Below are 11297 nucleotides of genomic sequence, written 5' to 3'. Positions count from 1 at the left end.
AATACCTTGTTTTTTTTTTGTAGTGATTAGTGTCTACTATCCTTAATCTTCAGTTTGTTTAACTTAAAGGGAGTGTCCATCTTCAAGTGCATGGGGTGTGTTTGGTTGGGCGTTTTGAAGCCCCAAAGTGGCTTCTTAGTGTCATAAGCACGATTATAAATTTTATGGGTGTTTGGTAGGGCTTTTGGGCCATCCTAATTAAATCGCACGAGTTGATAAGTTCCTCAAAGTAACTTATTTTGAGTTTTATCATGCTTGTGATTGGTTAGAGTATACAGTTGAAATAATCATTATAGTGTCAGATTCTCTCACTCTTTCCCTTGTCTTATTCTCTCTCATTTTCTCGTTATTTAAAAGCCTTTGATGCTCATTCTTATTATTAAAATAATGTTTTAAAATTTATTTTAGTGATGAAATTTTGCTTCCTCACATTAAAATAATTTAAATTCATTGTTTTATGTAAATTTATTTTCTTAATATTTTCATTATTTAATAAAACTCATACTTATTTGAGTAATTTTACAAACTAAATTTGCTAATTTTAATTTATTGTATTATGTAATTTCATTTCTTTATTATTTTTCATTATCCAATAAAACTCATGCCCATTTTGATAATTATATAAACTAAATTTACTTTTATTTAATCATAATCCAAACAACATTTTATTCAATCTAAATTTTTTAAAATTTAATTCAAACACAATTCACATCACCCAATTTAATTACTACCTAACATATCTTCTTTAAAAGTCAAATTGACAATAAGTTATTTTTTTAATCGCTAATCTAAACGGACCCTAAATGTGTTTCTTATATTTTTTATTATGGTTGATAGAGTTTTGTTCATAACTAGAAATTTTGTCCCCCGTGCGATGCATGAACGAGAATATTGGATTAAATTTTAAATTCGAATAAATTATATTATTTAAGATAGCTCAAGATTTACTTCTTATAGAAATGTGATTTTTTTATTCATTTAAATAAGATTTGAAATAGAGATTTAGAAATTAGGAGGAACGTAAAACTAGTTATTTATTTCTCCATTTAAGCCCCCAGTTGTCATACGATTTAATTATGATGCTTCCCATTTAATTCAATATATTCAAATCCTAATTAAGATATTATTCAATTTCAAAATTAACTATTAATTTCTTCATTTAAGCTTCCAATTGAAATCACATTCAACAGTGATACTCCTCATTTAATTCAATATATCCAAATCTCAATCAAAATATTATTCAAATCTCATTAATTGAATACATTCGAATGTCATAATACCATCGTGACCTGTTTTTAAACGAATCGGGTATTACAAGTTTTTAAGAATATAATTCATGATTGATTGATTGGTTGATTGATTGATATTTTGAATTGTTAAAAAAATGCTAGAAAGTTCATATACATGAGCAGATCATTTGTTACAAATTATGTTTAGACCTATAGTTCAACGACACTTCCAATGCTTTTTAGTCATTTTGCTTTCTAAATATTACTTTCTATCATTCTTCTTAATCAGAACTCCATTTTTTTTAAATGTATAGAAAATGATGTTGATCTCTCCATTGTCTGTATCTTTGAGTAAAAGATTATCGATATTTACGTTGGTCGGTATAGTCTTGCATACTACTTTTGCTTGAGTATTGTCAGTTATCCTTAATGTTTAGTTTGTTTGATGGAGGAAGTGATCCATCTTCAAGTGTAAATGTGCGATTCTATTGTTGGACTCTGTATTAATGCTTGAAACAGGCGTCTAAGTTTGGCTCTTAGTTTGACTGGAGAATTCTATGCAATGAAAGTAATGACTACCAGTCTATTTTCTTTTTATTTAGGGACAATTGCACCATACATCACAAAATACAACAAAAAAGTCCCACCAAATTCAGTAATGCATTAAAAGTCCCAAAGGGACCTGATTGCATTAACAGAAAAGATGAAAATACTCTATTGCCCTTAGCTAATTGAAACACTAAATCTTATCAGGTTTTCCCCTTCCCTCCCGTTCTCCCCTTTTCTATCGATGTGCAGAGCAGTGAGAGAAAGAAAAGTTTCTGGAAAAAAATTTTATTATGCTCAATCCGTCTCCTACTTCATTCTTCTTCTTATTGCGGGTGTGAGTATGTCAATGATTGTTTACTATCTTCTCTTCTCTCTCGATTAATGTCTCCCTCAGTTTCTTCTTCCTTAGACCAACACGATAGCAAAGAGGCAAGGAAATATTTTAACCTTCAACTAACTCCTCCGATGGTTAGCGTCCATTCTTCTCTTCTATCATTGCTCCTTATTTATTTTCACCATTCCTCTTTCTCAATGATGACATGGTTTATCAGGGGGTGCGTGAAGCTAGAGGAGTTAGAATATTATTTTTTTAGAATGCATATAAAGTGTTTGATAAAATGTTTTGAAGAGGAATTGGAGGGATTGGGGTAAGAGAACTAAGATTTTGAAGCTTAATGCTATTGTCTAAATGTTCTTGCACTCAAGGTGTTGGTTAAAATGTAGAAAAGGAAAATTTTGATTAAAAAGAAATAGTTAAATATATTCAATATGATGGATATTATGCTCTAGAAATTTCTTCAACTTTGCAGGACAATAAATAAATGGAAATAGATCATGAGATTATGTACCGTGCAATTTAGTTGCATTATATGTTACACTTTTATTTAACAGTGTTCTTAACAATGGGCTACATTAATTTGATGATTATTTTCTTATTTTGATATAAGCTAAGATAGATCATAGGACTAGGTGCCATGCAATCATAATCATAACCGAATGTGTTTTGATTATGGGTCGGCTGTTTCTTTGCTAAAATAGCATATTCTCCATAAAATATTTCACTTTGCTCATATGGGTCGGCTGTTTCTTTGCTAAAATAGCATATTCTTCATAAAAGATGTTTTATATCCTGAAAACGACTCTAACAAGATGAAGAATAATTTTTATTCAACCCAAGTCCTGTCCTTCCTTTTCCTCTGCTTTTTCTATATCATATTGAAATGGCATGCCATATTGTGATTGGTGCAGGACGTGATGGATAATCCTTGTGTTGCTGGTGATGGTTATACTTGTGATTACAAAGCAATTGTAACATGGCTGCAAACAAATGACGAATCACCAATGACAAATATGCCATTACCTCATAAGAATCTGATTCCGAATTACGCGCTTCTATCTCCCATTATGGAGTGGAAATCCAAAGAAAACTAATACAAACGAACTTAATTGTCAGTTTCAATGTTGTTATGTTGGATAGTAGTGTCTATATATGTGAATAGATTATTTGTTACAGAACATGTTTAGATTAATAGTTCAATGGCATTTTCAATGTTTTTCAGTTATTTTGCTTTCTAAATATCACTTTCTATCATTCTTCTTAATCAGGACTGCAGTTTTTGAAATGTATGAAAAATGATGCTGATTTTTCCATTATTTGTATCTTTTGGTGGGGAAAAAAAATTGGTGTTTAGGCTAATTGGTAGTGTCTTAAGTACTGATTTTAATGCATGAAATAGGCATTCAAATTTGGTTCTTAATTTTAGAGGAGAATTCTATGAAATGGAAGTAGAAGGAAACACATGATAACCAATCTATTTCTTTTTTATTTTTTTTTTCATTTTTTGGGGTATCATTGACTCTAATTTTACACTCTTTCCCCTTCCATTAGCGAAAACTAAAAATCATGTTAAGAAGTTTATCTTGTCTAATACTCTAAAGCTATTTTCTTTTGAGTTGCCACTGGTTAGTGAGTGGCAAAGTTGGAAGATAGTTTCTGACAAACATATCCCTATCAAGAAAACATGAAACTTTAACCTGCCACAACATGAAGAGAAATTAACATCAAAACTAATATTTGTTGACATTTGAATCCGAAAAATATGTACCAAAATTGTGGTTGACATATAAATCATTGCAGTTACAATTGATTACACTTATAGAGAAGTGAGTAATTTGTGCGAATTGATTGGTCTATCAAGTTAATTACCACAATTTGAATACCATACTCTATAATATTCCACTTCCACCTTCTAGGTGTTAAGATTTAGAGTAAAATACTCTAGTGTTTCTTGTATTTTGTTCTAATTACACAGATCTCTTTTTTATTTTAAAAATATACTTTTAAGTCCAAATTGTTAACTTCGTTAAAAATATTATAAAAATATGCTTTTTTTTAATTAAAATTGGTGTTGAACTATTTTTTTATTTATTGATTTATCCTTCATAATACTGTATCCTTAAATTTTGGCTAAAACTATTTTGAAAAATGTTAAAAAAATTTTATTTACCTTAATTTTATTTTTATTTTTATAAATAGTTATTTGCTTAATGTTTTTATCATACTGGGACAGAAAATTAAGTAATTTAGTTAATATAACCATAAAAAATTGAATAAAAATTTGATCAGTTCTTTAAATAAATATATAATTAATCAAATGAGTTATAAATGTTTGCAACAAATTTTTGTTTAAAAATTTTAAATTATAAATTTAAATAATTTATATAACGTCCCAAACTCACATAATTTAGATTATATGATGAACAAAAAGTGTTTAAAATATTTTCTAGTTATTTTTAAAAAAAATAAATAAATAAATCTCAATATGTCATGAAGAATTAAATTATATGATTCTATAATATAATCAAAATTTATAAATTTTATATAACACATAAAGAACTTTGAAACTACATGTATTATAATTATTTTTTTGTTTTATCAAAAATTATTTTTTTGACATATATAAATATTTAAATAATTTTTATGTTAAAAAGAGATATTTTAGTCAAAATAAAAGTTTGAAAGTCAAACTTAATTAACAGTTAGAAGATTTGTGTAACATACATTTTAATTTTAAGAATAGTTTATATATATTTTCAAAATAGAGAAAAAAATTTCTGTAATTTAGGTGAAACAAAGAGGTAGTAAATGTATTATACTCTAAGATTTATCATTAACTGATATTTCAAAAAAAAAAAACATGTAAACTATTTTTTTAAAGAATGTTCATTGAATCTGACTATTAAAGTCATAATACTTCTTTAAAGAAGGAAAAAAAAGTTATTTTCAATCAATCTTTGCCTCAAAAATTTCAGCTTTTCCATGTCTTTTCCTATCTAGCATCAGAATATAATTAAGATCTATCAAAACCAATACATGTAATGTAAGTATGTTACCGGAACTAAATTTCATTCTCACAATATATAGAAACGTCCAATTTAAAATATAAAACAAAGCTTTACCCAAAAAAAAAAAAACATAAAACAAAGCTTTAAAAATTCTATTCATTCATCTAAATAAGTTCCTCTAAAGTATATGTATCGGTATCTCTTTTCACTTTAAGAAATTCAGAGATTTTCACACTTCAAGTAAATAAATGATTCAGCAGAATAGTTAAAAGCAAGAGCATAGAAACAGAGAAGAAGAAATTTAAGTATGTATTATGATGCTCTGTCCAAAAAAAAAAAAAGTATGTATTATGATGCTTTCATTCCTTCTCACTTGGACAAAGAGGCTTAATTTTATTGAGCTTGGCTGATAAAAAAATCATGATATATAACTACCATTTTATGATGATCAGCAAAACAATTAAAAAGAACAATATATATCAAGAAATTATACATAATTACACAACAGTAACATTTTCTACAAATGATATGAATGACCAAATAGAGAACGTGGTACATTTATTTGAGCAAATGAAGTTCTGGTTTTTCCCCAAAGTTGTATTTCTAAACTTGTGTTTAACAAACATAATTTTGCAAACAGAAAGGAACTTAGAAGGTGGCCAGAAAATACAATAATTTGGTCACTTTCCCTTCACAAACTGATTATCGATCCAGATGCCCAAAATGATTCAAATTGTGGATACTCTCCAATGTTCAAGCCTAAGAACAATTCCATGATACAATCATCAACAGCTTCTTTCCTTTTTCAGCTCTGCTTACTCAAGTCTCTCTGTAAAGTGCGCGGCGATCATATATCAGTAAAAATCAATAAGAATGTAATATCTAACAGTATTTGAAAAATATTCGACAATGTGAGTGAGTAATGGAAATTTATTTGTATAATTAATTCATTTCAAATCTCCTTCCAGTATGTGTGCTTACCCCCTGAAGAGATCTTCACGGCAAGCCACAGAACAAAAAAGCATCTTCAGTGATTCCTTTGGCAATGCTTTAGATTGGGAACTGAAGTGACACAGTAATCTCATTTGTTATTGCCCCTAAAAAGAAAGAATACCAGAATAAATTTTTAGAATTCAAATATATAGATGTTAATGTGAAAGGAGTTCTTAGTTTTATAATGGGAATGTACTTCTCGGCTAATCAAGCAAAGAGAAACTTTGAAGCAACGTTAAGAAGAGAGCGAATATAAAATAATCCCGGTATGATCACCAATGTATGCTTTTCTATTGATTGCGTTAAACAGAAAGGGATATGTGTATAGGAATAAATACACAGCAAAAGATACCTGAGGGTTGGCTAATAAATAAAAACGCGAGGGATGTGAGCAATCTTTTCCCAATCTTCCCCTTCTGGTTTCTGGCATCTTTGTTTAAGCGTCGGACAAGCTAGTCCAAAAATTTCAAAGAGAGAAAGGGAACTGGGGAGGCCCTCCTTGGGCAAGCATTCGAGTCTTGGACAATTCACAATGGCCAAATGTTTGAGGGAGGGCGATTGACAAAGAGCCTTGTAGTCCAACATTCTGAGATTGGAACAGTTGCTGATGCGAAGAGAAGTAAGAGAAGTTGGGAGTAGTCCTGGTTCAGGCAGAGACTCCACCACATCATCACCTGAGATGGTCAATATACGTAGAAAATCATAATTGTGCAAACCCCATTGCATTCGACATGCAAACAGTTTCGGGCATCTTTCGATAAGAAGACACGTTAGTTTTGGTGGCAGATCCCCTGGCAACGATTCCATTTGTGGACAATCTGTTATACGTAGTTCAGTAAGAGACGGAGCAAAAATGTTGATATGCTGAGGTATTGATTTCAAATCCTCCAAATCTTCAAAGTAGCAATATTTTAGCCTAGGGGCAGAATACCCCTCTTTCGGAAAGGATACGAATTTTGGACACTTCCTAATGCTCAAAGTCGTAAGATTCCCATGGTTGCGCCCCTCTGAAATAGAAATCATTTCAAGATTATTACAACCATGCAGAGACAAATCCTGAAGTGCGGGGAATTGATCCAATACGAAGGTCCCAAGAGACCCACAACTTCTATCTATCCGTATCTCACGAAGTGAGTCATGATGTTGCTTCAATGGGAGCTCCCAATCCGGACAGTCGCAAATCGCAACCTCTTCAATACAGGAGTTACTAATGGTTTGCTCAATCTTTTCAAGCAAACTCACCTTCGTGCATGGTCCACAAAAGCGGAGTTGTTTTAGAGTGGATGGGATATATTCCAACCGCACGTTTCCACATTTTTTAAGAGTCAACCGTCGAATTGTTGGGGCTCGTGGAACCAAAGCTACAAGATGTGGGCAATCTTTAATAACAAGATCATCTAAAGAAAGAAGTTGTTCGGGCAAATTCTCTTTCAGTTTTGGACAATCTATTATACGAAGCTCTTTAAGGCATGGGAAGGCCCTTGAAGCAGTCGCACAATCCCATTCCTCCCAATTCACCATTCCCGTGAACACTAAGGTTTCAAGAGACCTAAACGGAACAATAGGACAATCACTTCCAAGAAATTCAGCACCAACAGCCACAATGCCATCCAAATTTTCAATGAATAGTGACTTGAGAGACGGCAAAAGGCCTAACGATGGCAATGCCAAGCAATACTTACAACTTTCTAATCGGAGCTCCACCATGTTGGACAATGTGTCATCAACAAACCAATCTGGAAACCTTGTGCCACCGTAGTACTTGACTGATAGTTTCTTCAAGTTCCGGTGAGGTTGGAGCTTCTCTAGCACATCCCTTTCAATCTCAGAATTATCATTGGTGTCTTTATTCCATTTGAAGGATAACTCCTCAAGGTACCATTTTTCTTTCAAGTTGGCTTGTAAGGCATCCGTTCCATGAACTACATTCTGCAACTCATAAATTGAAAGCTCTCCTTGAAGATTGAGTTCGCCTAATTGTTTGATGTTGAGCTCATTACATTTGCCCACTTCAAATGATGCCGACCGAACTTGAAGATTTTTCATCTCTCCCATATTTGGTGGAATCTTTTTCAAGCTAGTGAATCGTAAATCTAGATGACTCAAATTTCTTAATTTATAAAAATTAGCAGGCAACTCAACCAAGAGTCTGCAGTTGACCAACTTCAATGTTCGTAGGTTATACAGAACACATATTGACTTAGGAAGTCTCTTAATTTCACATCCAGATAGATCAAGATACTGTAGATGTATGAGATTTCCTATAGAATCAGGTATCTCCTTACTTGTGCCACAAAAAGTCAGAGATAAAAATTGCAAGTATTTGCACTTACACAATTGATCAAATATTAGGTCGCCTGAAGTCCACCTGAGTTTGGGTGTCCGCCAATCAATAAGAGGCAAGAATGTTTGTAATTTTTTCATTTTTCGCAAATTCTCAAACAATCTATATTCTCCATCTTCATGATACAATAAAGATAAGTGACGGGTTTTTTCTAAATTATATGCCGCCTCTTTAACCTCTTGCTTGAAACAAAGCTCTCCCGATACAAAATTTGCCAAATCATTGAGCATGTCATGCATAACAAAATATTCTTTATCTGGAAAAATTGCTTCATATACAGAAAACTCCTGAAAAAAAGATCTTGACAAAAGATCTTGGAAGCATTCATTACCTACTTCTTCAATTGACTTATTTGGTTGAGAGGCTTGTAAGAAATTGTGAGCCATCCACAATTGAATTAATTTCTCCTTTTCAAATTGATAATCTTTTGGAAATAATGAACAATAAGCAAAGCATCGCTTGAGATGAGAAGGGAGATAATGATAGCTCAATATCAAAGCAGGAAAAATATTATTATAAGCAATATTCCATATCTCACTTCTCAAAATGTTGTTCCATTCCTCCCAAGATGATTTCCTATACAAGAGACTCCCAATTGTTTTTAAGGCCAAAGGCAAACCTTTGCACTTTTTAACAATCCTTCTTCCAATTTCTTTATGATCAAAATTCGTTGGTGGACAACAATTGCGAAATGCATACTTTGTAAATAATAACCAACCATTTTCATCTGACAGTTGATCTGGGTGATATATTTTATCAGAGGGGGCGGCTAAGGCAACATTCTCGTTACGTGAAGTGATGAGAATTTTGCTTCCCGCAACCCCACCTTTGAAAGGTTTTAAAAAATCTTCCCATGATAAGTAATCATCACACCAAACATCATCAAGAACAATGAGAAATATGTTTTTAGATGACCAATCCTTCAACTTACTTTGAAGTGCATCTAAATCTCCTGTGTCATCATTAGACGCCATGATTTTCTTGAAAATTATTTTTGTCAACCTCAAAACATCAAAGTCATCAGAAACACATACCCAAAATCTGTGGTCAAATTTACTCTCAACCCTTTTATCATTATAAACAACCTGAGCAAGGGTGGTCTTACCCAGCCCACCCATACCCACTATTGAAATCACAGAGAAGTGACGGTCATTTTTCAACTGTTGAAAGATAATTTCTTTGTCTGTATTCCTGCCAATTATTCCAACTTCATCCACTAAAGAAGTTGTCTCAGTCCTCCACTTTTTGTCAAATCCAACAGCACCACCGTTACCTTCTTTTAATCCCAAACTAATCTTTCTGCCCTCGAGAAATTCAAGGTTTTCAAGGACTTGTTTCATCCTTGATTCAATTTCCTGGTCAAATGAAGTAGCAGAAGCATTGAAGAATTTGCGTACCTTGCTAGTAACACTAGTTTGAGGTTCAGCTTCGGCTTCCAACTTGCATTTGTAGAGATAGTTAGTCTCATCCAGGACATCCTCAGCATCGTACACAGCATCTTTCAGCTCCAAAAGCCAGGCCCTCACATTTGGATCAATGAACTGCTTATACTCAGCATCATCAATGACACTGTTGATGGATATTAGCATGATCTTCAACTTCTTCACCAGAGTCTCATTCACTTCTCTCTTTCGGAAGTAGTGAAGAGTTGCATCAGAAGCCAACCGGTCAAAAGCCACTTGAAGGAAGGAAGACAAAACAGCACCACCAACAAGTTCTGCAGCCATGGCATGAATTAGAAGGAAAAGGGATGAGGAAGAAGGAGAAAAGCAAGGGATTGATGGTAGCCAACAGAGAGGTGCGCCTATTGCCAAAGCAAGGGAAAGCTAAGCCCTCTTTGGCCAAATAATTTGACAGAGCACTATTTGGAGATGACTGTGCGTTACAGTAAAGTGGCCGACATCTTATTGAGTTAAAGGTGAATTATTGAGAGGATGCGTTTTGACTTATTTGAGTGCAGCTAACGCGGCGCTGCTTTTCTTTTCCTCTGCATGGGAGGTATAATGCAATTTTTAGACTTTCGAGATACACATACTTGCCGACATCTTTTGAATGGAAGGTGAATTGTTGCGAGGAAGCTCTCTGACTTGCAGCTATAGCGACTTTTCTCCCCTCCCCCCTCCCCCCGCCCCCACGCAAAAAGGCCGCGTATTGGCATTAAGTAACTTTGCAGAGTACAAATGTGTATAAATTTATTATACAATTAACATGATAGTCCTTAATATAAAAGTTGGTTTAATTTTTAATTTTATCATAAGTATAACATTCCAATTTATTTTATATATTATATTTATATTTTTTTTCAAGATAATATTTGTGATAGTTACATATATTAAATGTTTAATCAACTAATACTTGATTAGTAAAGATATTTTAGGAAAGACAATACATATTTATTGTAAATACTAACATAACTAATTTTTTTAATCTATTCCAATTAATTAACTAGTTCTGATGTTAAGGATTAGAATATTAAAATATACTACTTCAGTCTAATAAGACATTTTAACAGAAAAGATGAATGCTTTATTATAGATTATCTGATGGGACATTAATAAAGTTTTTTTTTTCAATATTACACTGATTTGAAGTAAGTAATTATAAAAAAGAATGTAATGCAATAAGTCTGGAAAATTTTTATTTAAATATGAGTAAAATTAGAAGGAAAAGGGGTGAAGAAGAAGAGCAAGGGATCAATTGTCGCGAACGCGGAAAGGGCGCCGACTGCCAAAGCAAGGGAGAGCTAAGAGCTCTTTAGCCAAATAATTTGACAGCAATATTTCGAGATGAACGTACGTTACAGTAAAGTGGCCGGCAACTTTTGAATTAAGGGTATG

The 11297-nt window shown here is 32.5% G+C and overlaps 1 protein-coding gene across 1 annotated transcript; it reads right to left on the bottom strand.

Moving 5' to 3' along the window:
* Positions 1 to 6816: 6816 nt before the first annotated feature.
* On the bottom strand, positions 6817 to 10187 carry LOC114757747 (putative disease resistance RPP13-like protein 1). Its single transcript, XM_028946814.1, has 3 exons — positions 9179 to 10187; positions 7048 to 8209; positions 6817 to 6934 (listed from the first exon to the last, which is right to left on the bottom strand). Exons 1-3 carry the CDS (start codon positions 10185 to 10187, stop codon positions 6817 to 6819), a joined length of 2289 nt encoding a protein of 762 aa, XP_028802647.1.
* Between the last annotated feature and the right edge of the window lie 1110 nt (positions 10188 to 11297).

Source organism: Neltuma alba, unplaced genomic scaffold, assembly GCF_004799145.2.
Source record: "Neltuma alba isolate B1F8T4 unplaced genomic scaffold, ASM479914v2 tig00010624_pilon, whole genome shotgun sequence".
NCBI classification, from domain to species: domain Eukaryota; kingdom Viridiplantae; phylum Streptophyta; class Magnoliopsida; order Fabales; family Fabaceae; genus Neltuma; species Neltuma alba.
Note: the sequence above shows the minus strand (reverse complement) of the source record. Positions and strands in the feature narration are given on the sequence as shown.